This window comes from Carcharodon carcharias, chromosome 8, assembly GCF_017639515.1.
Source record: "Carcharodon carcharias isolate sCarCar2 chromosome 8, sCarCar2.pri, whole genome shotgun sequence".
Taxonomy (NCBI): Eukaryota; Metazoa; Chordata; class Chondrichthyes; order Lamniformes; family Lamnidae; genus Carcharodon; species Carcharodon carcharias.
The window spans coordinates 170,950,874-170,966,509 of record NC_054474.1 but is presented as its reverse complement, the minus strand read 5'-3'; the positions used below and the strand labels follow the sequence as shown (position 1 = coordinate 170,966,509).

General features: G+C 37.1%; 1 protein-coding gene across 1 annotated transcript in view; it reads right to left on the bottom strand.

The window, feature by feature from the left end:
* Positions 1-1,749: 1,749 nt before the first annotated feature.
* Positions 1,750-15,636, bottom strand: part of psmb7 (proteasome 20S subunit beta 7) — a 71,100-nt gene continuing 57,213 nt past the window's right edge. The window contains exons 7-8 of the mRNA XM_041193613.1: positions 6,206-6,357; positions 1,750-2,013 (exon numbers count right to left, since the gene is read on the bottom strand). Coding sequence (XP_041049547.1) covers positions 1,902-2,013; positions 6,206-6,357 — 264 coding nt within the window. The 3' untranslated portion in view covers positions 1,750-1,901. The remainder of the gene's footprint in view (positions 2,014-6,205; positions 6,358-15,636) is intronic.

The following is a 15,636-nucleotide window of genomic DNA, read 5'->3' as shown; positions in this document are numbered from 1 at the left end:
TGCCTTAACGGAGGTGTAATTGAGAGTCAGATTAATTAGGGGATTTTTGTAGTTATGGTAGTAATTTTGTAGATGTATGGGTTACAATCTTTCTTGTATCAATAAAAGTTTAATTTAGTTTTATAAAAACCTCTCAAGACTCGGTGGTCTTATTACTACTGAGTTCAAAGCTTGCATCTCGAAACATACAAATTACAAAAATGGGTTAAGACAGTTGTTTCACATTTTGCTCTGAGATTTGAACAACTCAGCCTTTACCATCGGCTGTGTCATAATATCCCTGAAAAGCAGCGTGCATGGGTGGTTTGATTTCCTTTTGGGACTTTCTCTTGCTGATGAGAGATTATAGCAAACGCTCAATGCACATGGAGTCACATAATATTTGACAATACTTAGAGATTAACAAATATGGTGGTTATTGGTACCAGCATGGCTCAGTTGGTAGCATTCAGAAGATTATGGCTGCAAGGCCAACTCTAGGATAATGGAAAACTACGTTGCCTGAGATTTAATTCTTCAGATGAGATGTTAAACCCAGACTTTAAAGTGATTCCATGTGTGTGGAGAACTCTGGGACATTCTGCGATGTAATAAAGGTAAGTTTTTCTTCTTTTTTCCTAATCCAATCAAATAGTAAATCCAGTGAATTATCATGAATTATACACATTACTTGGATTCAGAACCTACAAGAATATTTGAGGGCAAAAATAATTGACAACTTAAATAATGATGTGGCATGTCTAATGGATAAGTTTACTCTCCCACCATGACATATACATCTAAACTGGTGCAACAATTTATCATAATTAATACAAAAACAGAATTACCTGGAAAAACTCAGCAGGTCTGGCAGCATCGGCGGAGAAGAAAAGAGTTGACGTTTCGCGTCCTCATGACCCTTCTCTGTCGAAGGGTCATGAGGACTCGAAACGTCAACTCTTTTCTTCTCCGCCGATGCTGCCAGACCTGCTGAGTTTTTTCAGGTAATTCTGTTTCTGTTTTGGATTTCCAGCATCCGCAGTTTTTTTGTTTTTGTTTGTTTTTATCATAATTAATGATTGACTTACAGACGCGATGCACATATTAAATAATATAATCTCCCAAATAAACAGACTCTAAGTATTCTCAGAATATGTTGCCATATCGCTAACACAACAATAAAATCAGACGTGTACCCCACAATAAAAAGGCCTGGGTCACCAAATATTCACTGTTACCAAGCATAGCAGGTAGCAGAGGAAACAAAAAAAGATACAAAACAGGTCATTAGTTATTTTTCATTGGTTCAAACAAAGCTGCAAGTACATGCACATGTGGGTTTTCATACTAATCTGATAGGATTTGCTTTGAACTAATCGGCACGTTGATATTTGGTTTGCATTATAATTGTCAGTTTTCAATGGACTACCAAATTTGCTCACATTTAATTGGCAGAGTGACCTTATGTGTGCAGTGTAATGTCTAATAAATGGTGACTGTACAGAAAAGAAACATTTTGATTGTATAAACATTGCAAGTTGCTGCGCCAAGCAAACACCCACTCAACTGTTAAGACAGCAGCAATGTCATATTTAATGCAAACCTGACCGTTGACTTTCTAATTTAGGAACGATATTGACTGATCTTTTAACCCAGCTGGGCTTGCACAGACGATAGCAGAACGAAGGATTTTGTAGCAATGAGACATAGCTATTATTTGTACAAACAGGGAATATCTCTTGGTAAATTTAAATAACACACAACTTGTTGTGGATGTTAAAGAAATCTTGGAGACTAACTTTATTTGTAAAAATTGAACCGGCCTCCAGCATACACATTTCACTTATTTCAACGTACAGACACCTGTTGGAACTTTTAATGTACATCCACATCAAGGAAGTAAAAAAAAAGGGGCAGATTCTTCAGGAGGTGTCCATTGTGTGTACAACTTCCTCCACAATTTCGAGTTCCAGTGGAGCAACCGTTTCCGTTAGGAATCCTGTTATCCCCCTCCTGTACTTGTAGTTGCCTTGTCTGGTGAAACAAAAATGATGTAATATAGTGACTATCTACAGCAGAGAAACAAAAACTTTCCCAATGGGACCTTTCCTCTACAACTCATTCTCTTGTAGGCATGACAGTACTTTGTGATTTTTTTTTAAGAAAAGCAAAGATAAAGTATATAGCTACTATCAACAAACTATTTTAAACAGATGTACACATAACTAGTTTCAGTTACTTCACACTCTGCAGTTAAGTATTTTCTCCCATGTACAAAATTTTTTGCTGAAAACAATACCATGGTTTTGTGGAGTCTTCAGAAAAGAAATCTGCTATCCTATTGGAGGAAACTAGAAATTGGGGACATAATTTAAGAATAAAGAGGTCTCCCTTTTATTTAAGAGATGAGGTGAAATTTCCTTCTCTCAGAGGGTCATTAAAGTGTGGAATTCTCTTCCCCCGAAGGTAATGGAGGTTGGGTCTTTAAATTTATTCAAGGCTGAGTTAGATAGATTTGTGTTAGGCAAGGGATTCAAGGGTTATGGGGAGCAGAGAGAAAAGTGGAGCAAAGGCCACAACCAGATCAGTCATGATCTTATTGAATGGTGAAGCATGTTCAATGGGCCAAATAACCTACTCCTGCTCCTAGGTTCTATGTTCCTATGCTGGTAAATATTGTCAGAAGAAATAATAGCAGCCACACAACATCTGCACTGCTAAACAGATGTTATACATTCACATTAAAATTCATATTATAAAATATCCAATTCAATCAACAAGTGGGAGTGTGTGTTTTAAATATTTATAATTCAGTAAGCTTCGAAGAATGCCAAACCAAACAATCCATTGTATTTCTGGGAATATATTACCTGTTGAAATTAGGATGAAATATATTCAGACCATTTTTAGTAAATTCAAAATTGGAGAGCGAGGTATCCTTACTCCCAATAAACTGGATAAGAAGTAGAGTTATACAGACTAATGCATCTTCTGTGATGTTGCTCAGTGAGTCAAGGGATGTATAACCAGTAGGGTGTAACTTTATTAATTTCTTGGGAAGGGGTGCAAGTTACAGAAATGAAGCAGGCTGTTTTTTGTGAGATCCCTGTGAAATCTGAATCAGATTTTTTTGTGCGAAGGATATATTTAAAGTACAACACAGCTGTATGGATAAGGTATCCACTTTCAGATGAGGTATTAAACCAAGGACCTGCATGCCTATTACAGTGTTTCAGGTGAATAGTGGATACCCTAGCTTCAAAAACTAAGGAGCTCTGGCATCTGGTTAACATTCCTCCTACAAACACCACCACCATTGGTAACAAATTGGTCATTGATCTCATTACTGTTTCTACAACCCTTCTGTGACAAAATGGCTGTTGTTGCCTCCATAATAAGAACATGCAAAAGTAATACAGTGCACTAATGAACAAAACTTATGCAGAACATTTGATACATTTGCAACAAAAGAATGAGGAGAAGCAATATAAACTGAATGGCATAAATTTAAAGGGCATGCAGGAGCAAAGAGACTTGGTGGTTCACATAAATCATTCTTTGAAGGTGTCAGGACAAGTTTAAGATAACTGGCAAAAGGACCAGCACTGGGTTGTAAGGAGGAAGCCTTTTTTTATATACACAGAGGGTTCTTTTGATTTGGAATGCACTGCCTGAAAGGGTGGTGGATGCAGATTCAATGGCAATATTCAAAAGGAAAATGGATACATACTTGAAAAGGAAAATTAGCAGGGGAATGGGGCTAATTGGATAGCTCTTTCAAAGAGCTGGCAAAGGCATAATAGACAGAGTCATATCACACAGAGAGAGGCCATTCAATGTGCAGCCAGAGATCAGTATAGTAATGTTTCTTGGTCTGTGAAGTTTATTTACTGAGAAGAGATTGGGTTAGTGGGCTATGTAATAAGCTGTTGTCTAATGCAAAGCTTTCTCCAGAGACAATTCTGGCAGATAAATGGGGAGGGCAAATGCTAGCAGCTCTTCGATATTTCAAGAATGGGTTTTGTAAATTGGATATATGTTATAAATTAAAGAAATTTAATTGAAAATTGAGTGGAGTGAATAAATGTTTGCATAAAGGTAAGATAGCAGGAGTCTTACCTTTATGCCACTATTAGCTCCTTCTTTACTCTTTACCACTACCATTATTACTCCCTTTGTTTTGTCCATGACATCTTTGTCAATCTCTCCTTAGCTGTCACCTATCCCTGACCTTCTATGTCATTCCACCTTCTTAAACAATATAAAATCTGTCATATTTCTACTTCTCTTTAGCTCTGAAGAGGAGTCATATGGACTCAAAACATTAACACTGTTTCTCCACAGATGCTGCCAGACCTGCTGAGTTTTTCCAGCATTTTGTGTTTCTATTTCTGATTTCCAGCATCCAGAGTATTTTGCTTTTAAGTAATGAGTAATTTAAGTTCTACAACAGCATAATTAGTGACATCAAAATGTTTATGTACCTTTGTTATCATTTAATTACATTTCTTGCTCTAGTCTAGATACAATAAAATCTCTGGTCAACATCATTAAAGTAAAATACTACAGATGCTAGAAATTTGAAATAAAAACAGGAAATGCTGGGAAAACTCAGCAGACCTGGCGGCATCTGTGGAGAGAGAAACAAAATTAACAATTTGTGTCTGCATGACTTCTTCAGAAGTGATTTAAAAAGTAATTCGTTTTTCCTTGTTCAAAAGCAAGTTGAATAAATATTCAAATGCTCAATTCTGAGATACATATCTGAAACAATGAAATACTACAATGTGATTCTTCTAAGGATCGAGACTAGCTTTGATTGTTGATTTGTTGTCTATCTACTGGCTAGGACTGTACTCAAAAATTAATGACAAATACAAGGCATCCGAAAATTAGAATGTGCTTATTTGGATTCTTTGAACGCAATGTAATTCCAAGTTAGGTGTTGACATTTATTCTCCCTCCTCATCTACCAAAAGCATCAATTTATAGTATGGATATGGTTCTGTGGGCATCACATATCTAGTGGTATCTCACACAAGAGTTCATTATTCAGGTTTCAATTATAAATGCCACATTGTTGTTTAAAAATTTGAATGGATGAGGTGGTGGGGTGGAGGTATGGGGAGTGGACGAGGTCCAGGCAGCCTGACCACTGAGCCTGGTTTTTCCTTAACCTATGTCCACAAATGCAGGGATCGGGGACATAAATTCTGGTCAATTTTCTCCTCTGCAACCTACTCCAACTATAGTATTCCTGCAGCCATCCTGACTGAGAACAGCTAACTCAGCACAGACTAGGGACTACATCTGAAAACGTGTTCTGATGTAAGGTCACCAACCTGAAATATTAACTGATCCTCTTTCTACAGATGTTGCCTGGCTTGCTGAGTATTTCCAGCATCTGCAGTATTTCAAATTTGTATAACATCTGAAATCTTCTTAACCTGTGTCTCAGCTCTCTGGGTTATCTTTCAGGCTCTCGCTCTCTTTTTCTGATGTACAGCAACAACTATAATTTTACATTTAGATGGTTAACCAGATAATTGCACCAGAAGTGGTGAGGCACATCACTTTATATTTGTGAATCTGGCACTCAGTCATTATATGTTCCACGATCTGTTCTGAATGACCACAATCGTGCACTGGAGAGTTTAAAATTTTCGACTTGTGCATTAAGTATCAAACCTACCATCTTTCAGGCTGAATATCGAAAATGTCTTCCTCCCCTTCCCCTGCTTAAATGAGACACGAAGAGTGTTTTATAAGGAAGTAATATTTACATTTACCTCCAGGGATCTGACCATTAGATGTTCTGTAAATGATATTTGCACGTCTGCAATTTTCCCACTTTCCAAAATTGACTACATTCAACGCAGGCAATTCCATGAGCTTTCATCCTCTTTAGTAAGTTTGCTTCTTATTAAGCCTCTGACAAAGGCATACTTGGACAATTTATGTTGAAAGGCTGCATAGCCCACCCAGTCTTCTGTCAAAGTCTGTCTCCATCACTCCAACCACTCTCCCCGGCCGCCCCTCACTCCAACACCGTGTCCCCACAGGGAAAATTCCCAGTTGTCCAAGAAAGATCTGGAACTCACTATACAAGGAAATTACCGATGTAACCCTATATTTATCACTTAGCTTTGCATCATCACTATACAATTTTAGATTGTAGAATTTCCAAGAAGAAATATAATGCAAAAGAAAATAAAAAGCTGCTTACCGTACACCTTTTTTATTGGCAGTATCAAAAGGTCTTAGGTAGTCCAACTTATTCTTCGTTATCACACACAAATCAATGTTACTTCCTGACCCAAGATCACTGAAAATACCTGCACCAATGGCATCTCGTACAAGCTGCTTAGCCTCTTCTTCCTATTAGGAAAGTTTTATAGAGAAGTTTTATGGAGTTAAGGCAGAAAATTAAAATAATTTTGGAAATAGTTAATATGAAAATATTTATGCATACATATGCGTTAGATTATAACTCTGAAGGACAAACTGACTTTTGTTTAGTTTCAAAGGCTTATTTGCAGACAGTAGTTATTTGTACTTTGCAGTGAAGAATCATTTGAGGCACTTTGTAAAATCTAACTGGGGTTTTTCCACTAGCTATTATCCCAAGACTCTCCATTTCATATCCTTAGTGTAACAGTATATATTACCTAACACAATCAAACAGCATTAGCTCCCTCTATTGGGACAACTACAGAAATGTGTTTACTTGCACAACCAGCTTTCTTAATGCAATTGTTTTACATTTTAAGCAAATTACTGATATTTTGCCCAATATTTTTCACCAAACATAGCATATGCGAGACTGCATGTGTCTTAAGGAAGCATAATTGTCATCATCACTTTTTTGTATATGAAGTGAATGTGCTAATTGTAGATTTAGCTCAGCTTACCATCAGTGCAACAAGCTAAAGGTTTTTGCAACGGCATGTCTGGAAGTCAAAATAGGAAGTTTAAAGAAAAAAGGCATAGAAATATAAATTTAGTTTATTAACTTGTTTTCACAAATTCCTGGATGACACTTTCTGACACAGTTTGGTAGTGTCCGTATAATGTAACTGCAAAATCACTATGTATCGCCTTAGTTTGACTTTCAACAACTAAAAGTGCAGGAAGTTATGTTATACTCCATGTGTGTCTGCCTTTGTACTGACCAAGAACAAAAGTGGCATACAAAGCAGCTTTACCAGTGTTACATTATTAAAAAGACTGGATAGCACACATGAACTAATGGTGTATGGTTTTATATTCTGCAGAAAGGCCACTTAAAAGGTAATGCAGCTGCTACGAGCGTACAATGCTCAAGTGAAGCTGAGGAGAATCGGAAAACTCTCTCAACAACCACCAAGCTTATTCCCGCTGCATCACATGCATTCTCTTGTGGCCTGCACGATACAAATGCTAGTTATTAAAAACATTCATATTCTAATGCTTTTATGTTTGAGAGATTTGTTCAGGGGCGCACGATACTTTAAATTATTAAACCTCGTGTTTTTGCAGATTGGCTTGCTTTTTCCTTACATCACAGATCTTTTTCCAAATCAAATAAAAAATGCATCCAGCTAACCAATAAGGATACTAGCACATAAATTTACTTTAGATTGAATTTTGAGAGTCATTTAGGAGATGTTATAGCTCTAAACCATCAGTTTTTGATATTTGTTGCAAACACGAGCAACTGGCAATTAGCAAAATCTATATAGAAGAAATCAAAACGATGCAAGGCACCCATAAACCCAAGGTGTAAGGATAGGTTTGGAATTTTGGATTACTTTCTTTAGAGAGGGGAGACTTCATGGTGACAATGAAGGAAACTGGTAAAACTAAAATTAGGAAATAAAAGCAGGAAAGGGAATTTATTCATCACTTGTGCATTAAACCACATACTAGTTAAATAATCAAGGCTGCTTACTTCCACTTCAAAATCATCACTGGCAGACGCCTCGACCTCGCTAACATTACTGCTGAAATACTCCCAACAACCACAGCCATCTTCCTTTGTGCTATGTATGACTCCAACCAGAGGTGAGTGTTCCCCCTGATTCCCATTGATTCCAGTTTTGCCAAGGCTCCTTGATGCCACACTCAGTCAAATACTGCTTTGATGTCAAAAACGGCCACTCTCACCTCACCACTGGAGTCCAGCTCTTTTGTCCATGTTTGAACCAAGGCTGTGATGAGGTCAGGAACTAAGTGACCCTGCCAGAGTCCAAACTGAGCGTTAATGAGCAGATTATTGCTAAGCAAGTGTCGCTTTGTAGCACTGTTGATGACCCCTTCCATCACTTTGCAGATGATTGAGAGTAGACTGATGGGTCGGTAATTGGCCGGGTTGGATTTGTCCTGCTTTTTGTGTACAGGACATACCTGGGCAATTTCCACATTGCCGGGGAGAGGCCAGTGTTGTAACTGTACTGGAACTGCTTGGCCAGGGGCACAGCAAGTTCTGGAACACAAGTCTTCAGTGCTCTTGATGGAATATTGTCAGAGCCCCCAGCTAGCCTTTGAAGTATTTAGTGCTGTTTCTTGATATCACATGGAGTAAATTGAATTGGGACTTCCAGAGGAGGTTTAGACATTTTGACTGAATAAAAATACACCACGGTGGTGCACTATTTTAAACACTATGTTAACTGTTTATGTAAACAATTAGCGGTGATGGTCCCTCATATCCATCAGTCATTCAAAAATATGGATTTTCACATGCCAATTTCTTTTGAACCTGGATGATGGGAGGAGGCGGGGCTGGGTTTGGAAAAAAAATAATAATTTTAAGAGTCTTGCAAATCCCAGTGCAGTGTTGTTAGTAAAGCTATGAAATGTAAAGTAGATATCCTGTGACATTGCTCATGGGTACTTTTGAGTCTTGAGCTGATGCCGCCAGTTCATTTTTCATCGCAAACTCACAGCTGTCTCTTAAGGGCTTCATTTATCCATCAGGACAACAAAGGCACTAAGGTTGTGGGCTTGAGGGTTTGGGTTGGGGTTGAGGCTGGGCTGGTTCTGTAGGTGGTGTGTCTTCTGACACAAACATTTGAGAATTGAGGAGATTTCGCCAGAACTATGGATTGTCCATCTCACTGGCACTCAACATACGTGGACAAATTAAAAGGTCTTCAGCCCCCTGGACAAGCTGGGATCCCTCTGTGACTGTATTACTCCTCTCTTCATTCACTACCAGTGCTACTCACCCTCTGGAAGTTGGAGTGAGGATAACTGTAGCAAGATTTCCCCCCTCAGAATTCTAACATGTTTTTAAGCCTATTTTAAGGAATGTACATTGTGATGGGATGGGGAGAGGGAATGTCACTGCAGCTGAAAGGAGGTTGATTTTTTTTTCCCAACAATTTTAATTGGTTTTGTGCCATCATATGGTTAACCGGATCTATCAGCAAAGTTACAGGCTTACTAAAATCATACAATGTTCCAATCATACACCATGGGTGCACAGGAACAAGGTTTTTAATAGAGACGAATTTGTTTTTGGAGATGATCAGTGAAGGAAAAATAATGGCATAAAATTTAAAAAACCTTTTGCATGGGCAGCCATGATTCAACTGCATAAACTATTTTAGACAGCCATTTTCTTTCCCGTCTAACTTAAGTAAATTCTAAATGGGAATCTTTAGCTGCAATGTCTTAGGGTTTTTTCCTAAAATGTTTTAACAACCAATTTTCAAAACAAAAGCAAACTCCTTCATCTTTCAGCACAAGAGGTCAGGCATAGTTGAACAATTTTCAAGATCAACTGTGAAGGCTGGCAAATATTATTAACAACATCACAAACTTAATACACAGTGAAAACGCACAATTGCTTACAATAACTTACTTTAAGTATCTCATCCCCTGGAGTTTCAGTGTTTTACCTTAAAGGAGCCTGCACAGAATGATGCTCTACAACACAAGTCATCTGTGACAAGCAGCCTTTACAACGTTATCTGTTTGTTCACCTCCATCAGACCGTCACAGAATGTGTCCCTGGGCTCTTATGTGCAGCTCGATTTACTGCCAGATGACAAATGAGCAGCACTTGCAGAAAGTGTGAAAAGGTCTACACCAGACATGTAACGGTCACCTCAGCTGTATCACTGTGTACAGCAAGCTTAAGCAACACCAAAAGTCATTAAATTGACCACTAATGGCCACTTTCAGAAGGTACCAAAGGAATTAACACCGTGTGAAATAAATAAAAATCTCAGCATGTACTACTAATCAACAACTGTGTTTGATAAAATATTTATAACATTGCCAACCTGCTACATTTAATACAAGAAGGCACTCTAAGCATTGTCATTTTAGAGAGTGATTTATATATTGCCGCAGTACTGAACTTCATGTAGGTTCTGTTACTGGTTATACAATCCGAGATTATACAAATTAATTTCTGACAGTTGTATATTGCACCTGAGCTCATCATCTGAAGAATGGCACACCAACAGGAATTAGAGCTTATCGAGGGAAGAGTCTAGGCCTTAAAATAGCCCACTGTTGTTAGGAATTCCGAATGTGGAAGCAATAAATTTGTGTCCACAAATAACAACCAATGTGAAGCATCTGGAATTTTAAGCAACTATCACCGAGTAGTGAATTTTATCAGACTGTTTAAACACAGCATCTTCACAATGTTTGAAACTTAGAAACATCTTTGTTGGAAGAAAAAGTGTAGAATAACATTTCTAATGCTACTGATACTCCATTAATATCAAGAATTTTAATCTTCTAAGGTAAAAACAATCTTGAGAATCTCTAAGTTAGATATTAAAGATGTTTTCATTTGAAACAGAAAAAATTGAAAACAATAATTTGAGCTAACTTTAAAATTTAAACTACATCAAAAAGTACTTGCATTTCTATAACACCTTTCATGACTGCATTCATTTCAAAATGCTTTACAGCCAATGAAGTACTTTGAACTGTGGTCACTTCACCAGCTAATTTGTGCACAGTAAGCTCCCACAAGCAACAATATGATTATGATCAGATAATCTGATTGAGAGACAAATATTGGCCAGGACATCAGGGAAATAGTGCCATGAGATGTTTTACGTCCACTAATGGGGACAGTCAAGCCTCTATTTAATGTCTCATCCGAGGGAAGTACCCCTGACAATGCAGCACTCCATCAGTGCTTCATGGGAGTGTCAGCTTTGATTTTTGCACTCAAGAAACTGAAATACATCTTTAATATGATTTTTGTACTCAATTTAATCAATAAAATAATTTTATATTTAATATGTATTTAACCAACAAAATAATTGGGCATTATTTGTGTTAAACTGTTAAGCAGTTTAAATTGTAGGGTTAAAAGCAGACGATTTTCAATTATTTATACAAACTAGTTAATGCCAAGTTATATTTTTACAACGGAGTAACAATTTACATTTTTATGCAAGTTAAAAGGTAGTTCAGTACACACAACTTAAATGATCCAAACAATGGGAGGATATTATTTTACCTCAAATCTTTGATAGTGTAATGCTTTGTTAATCTATAGCTATTTGCCATTGTATTTAATGAAAACGAAATCTCAAGAGCTCAATATTATGCTCATGAGCTCAATATTATGTTATATGATTGGCAATCCTTCAGCAATTTTATTTTTGACTAACAACTTTTAATTATAGTTTATTGCAAAAGCTGATTTTAACATTTATATGCTTGTGAACTTAAAACTGTTATTGTTATGTACTTAAGTAGTAAGACTAAGGGGTTCTTTAGTCACAATATATGTATAAACTGTTAAAAGCAATTTCTAATACTTCCTCTTCTAAAATGGTATTGTAGCACCTACAATGATTATGTTATACATGCTACAGTAACTTGGATATCTACTTCAGCAATGTTTTTCAAATGACATAGTTATCTTATTAAAAGGAAAAATTTATATACAAAGCAGTGAATTTTTAAAATTTAAAAATGATCATTTCTGGGTTTCTTTATAATGTCCTCCCTGAAAGTTTTAGGCAAATAATTTTCATCGTTAGTTTTAGTTATTAGGGGAAAAAAAAATCAAATACTATGATTATGAATTCAAACAAAATCCCCTTTTCTCATTGATCTCATTGTTCTTACATTAAGTATGTTACTTTTAATGCAAATTTAACATCTGCCACCCCTGGAGCCTTAGGTTGCTTTCAAGATAGGCTTGATCAGTAATTCAAGTTTTGAATTCATTAGCAGTATAGCTTTCAAATAACACTAAATTTGGTTACAAACATTAAGAATAGAAATTTAAAATGATCCATTCACTAAATCACCATTAACATCCACTTCAAATAGAAATAAAGCAGATAGCTTAAACCAGGGTACTAAAAATACAACACATCAGTATTTAGACATTATAAATTCTTTACAACACAAAACAAAGCTACTTGAAAATAAACTAAATATACATAATGCATTCTGTAATCCTGCTCCATGTTGCATAATTCAATAAAATACGGGTTTTGTAAGTACTCCTATGGGAAAGGACAATTAATATATTCATAAGTCTTTTTACAAAATGGCAATTTTGTTTCCTCCAGGTTATGCAGTGTAATTGTCCGAACAGTCAGGACAGAGAGTAGAGCTACTGAAATAATGACACGATAGTCCAAGAGCCTCAAGACTTTTTTTTAAAACTGCTTTGTCAGAGTATTCACCACGACACTAATAGTCTTGCTTTATCTCCATTGCCTGCTGTCTTGATCTGGTAAGCAAACCTCACAGCAAGCAGTCACCTTTCCATGGAGTCATTAAAACTCAAAATGTCAGCTGGTGGTAGTAGCCTGTGGACTTCCACACCTGAGCCCTGTGGCAGGCACACACAGGCTGTTTGGATCACTGTCAGTAACAAACACTGAATTCATATGCAACCTGTCATTACTCTCCCATTTTCCATCTGACAGACGTGATCTAAATGAGATTGATTAAAGTGTGTGCAATTCGGAGTATAAAAAGTTTTCAGTTAATTTCTACCATGTTAACAGCAAAATTGTCTTTTTGTATGCCTTCCCTCAAGAATTTGAAAAAAATATGCACGTATGCCACTTCAGCCAACTTTCCACTGTAATGGAACTGGCACTGTGCAACCATAACAGCTAATAAAAAGGAGATGGTGGGGTCGAGTGGGGGTGGGGGTGAGGGGGGGGGGGGGGCGGAGATGTGGCCTTGAGGCAGTCTTGATCATGGTGACTATGTATTATTGCTGTTGCTAATGTTGCATTTTCTGCCACTGTTTAGTGATACTAAAGCAAAGGCTGAAACAACCTCTGGTGCCACTGAGTTCTGACATTTGTGCCATTACTGCGGTAAATGGGAGCCGAAAGATGTGATGTGTTCAACCAACTCCCATTTGCTATATAAATAAGGTATCAAATGCAATACAAGTCAACGTAATTGGCCCATGACAGTCGGTGCTCGTTTTATTTTGCTATGGTTTTGAGGAATTTCTGCTGCCTTCAAGCATCTTGCCTTTCAAATCAGAAGTGTTATTTCTAGGGCAAAAAAACAGTTCCGTGGCTCTAACTATTAGAAAGTGCTCAGTGAAAGAGACCACATAGGTACACTCTTTAAAGAAAGGCATCTATAGCTGAAAAATAGGTATTTTCATTGCCTCCACTTGGACTTTTTGTTCAAAATTGCAGCATTCAACCAGCAAGTCATGCTTAAAATTGACCAAGTGCACAAATTCATACTTATGCTATGTATGTAATATAAAATGTTAGAAATTTTGAGAAAATATTTATTTCCTTTGCTCACAGGTATCTTTCATTGTCATCCATATAATGGCTTATGTATTTGCCCAAGCTTTGATACTTCCTTAGGATACTAGAAAACATTGAGTTGAAAATAACTGTTCAAAATAATGAAGGTGTTGCTATTATACTCTAATATTTCTGAGCATCAATACAGATAGGAAAGCAATATGTTGATTCATAAAATTGTGAGACTACTTTCAACAGCGCTACTTAAATTTCTAGCTTAATAACAAATCTGCATTTTATTCTTAATTAAATGTCTAACTCTGCTATTAATCCCTTAATTGACTTCAGTTTTATCAACGTAGAGACATTTAAAGATTGATTTACAGTCTATCTTGTATTAGTAAATTCCAGCAGCTAGTTATTTTGCTACTACGCAACTTAGCACTCTGCAGTTACTGACAGCTCACTCTTTAGCTATTGTAGCTACTTTGCTTTTGGGACTGGAAGTCAACCCAATAGTTCCATTCAAGTGATTACTAAGGGTTCGATAAATTGAATGAGAAATCTCAAATAGTTTCCAGTAAGCACAGATACTTAAGGAAAAACCACCCATAAATTATTAGGTCCTCGACAATCTCACCGAGACCATAAAGGTAAACGCTGTGGTGCATGAGAAGATGAGACCTGCGCAAGCATGAGCTTCAGCAAAGAAAGAAATTCTTTTATGCCTTACCTAAAGCAGTATTTGCCACAGTTACTGAACAGTAGTCAGCTATTTAATCTTTTCACCCGAGCCTGATCCTGTTCACCTTGCAGCCACAAACTTGCACTTTCTAGCAGGGTCACTGGGTTGCCCATCTATAGCAGGAACCCTGGCTGACTTTAATTTTGTTCTCTTTCATCCACACATGCAGTGGTTAAAAATTATAAAAACTAGGGAGTCACTTATACAGGTCAGATTCAGAGCTCTCAAACTCTATTGGGGGTGGGCTCATAAGAAAATTACATCTTATTGGTGAGAGAAAACAGCCAGAATCTAATCACCCCTGTTCTCATAATGAGAGATATGACCATCCAAGCCTCCTGAAGATAGAATTCTCTTATTTCAGAGCATGAAAAACTGAGGTGGTTCAGCTCTTGCCATAAGGGCAAGAATCAGAGAGGTAAAGAAGGTGGCAGGGAAGGATGAATGAATTGTTTCACTTCAGGGCAACAAGGCTGAGATAGAGAAAATAAAAGAGTTACAAAAACAAGGGAAGGTTAAAAAAAAAGTCAGAAGACAACCAAAAGGAGGTAAATTGAGAAAGATCCGTAAATCAGAAATGTATAATGGAACGCTGCATAATGAAAATCTTGGTATAAACAACTGAAAATATGAAATGAAGTGCAGAAATTTTACTGGTCCTATACCTTATTTTCTTGGTGCATTAAGCACTGTGTACAGTAAAAACAAAAGTAGGAGATAATAAGAAACAGGGGCACTGGTCATTTTGACAAAAGGCAATTTTGTAAGCGTTTCATTCCTACTTATGCCTGCTTTCTCATAATCAGTTAGTTTTAAAATCCAAGTAGAAAATGCTGTAATGCCATTAAAACACAACAGCAACATGCACATTCTTGTTCGTAAAAGCACTACATTGTAAGTACTGCGTGAGCTGAACTGATATGGTTGTTTAAGGTAGATCCATAGCTGCCCAAATGACAAATTAATATCGTTCTATAGTAGTTGTTTGGTGCTTGGCATCACAGTTCTGAAGCCTGTGAGCCGATCAGGGCTGAAACTGCTCAGATCTTCAGCAATCCATAAGTGTCCCTCTAGAGGCCAGTGCTTGCATCAGTATAAAATATGATACCATAAATCAGGCTGCAGAAGTGGCACTTGTGCACATCACCATCCATCTCACCACTCATCTCTGAAGGATCTTGGGTAGAGCTTATCTCTCAGCAGTGCAAC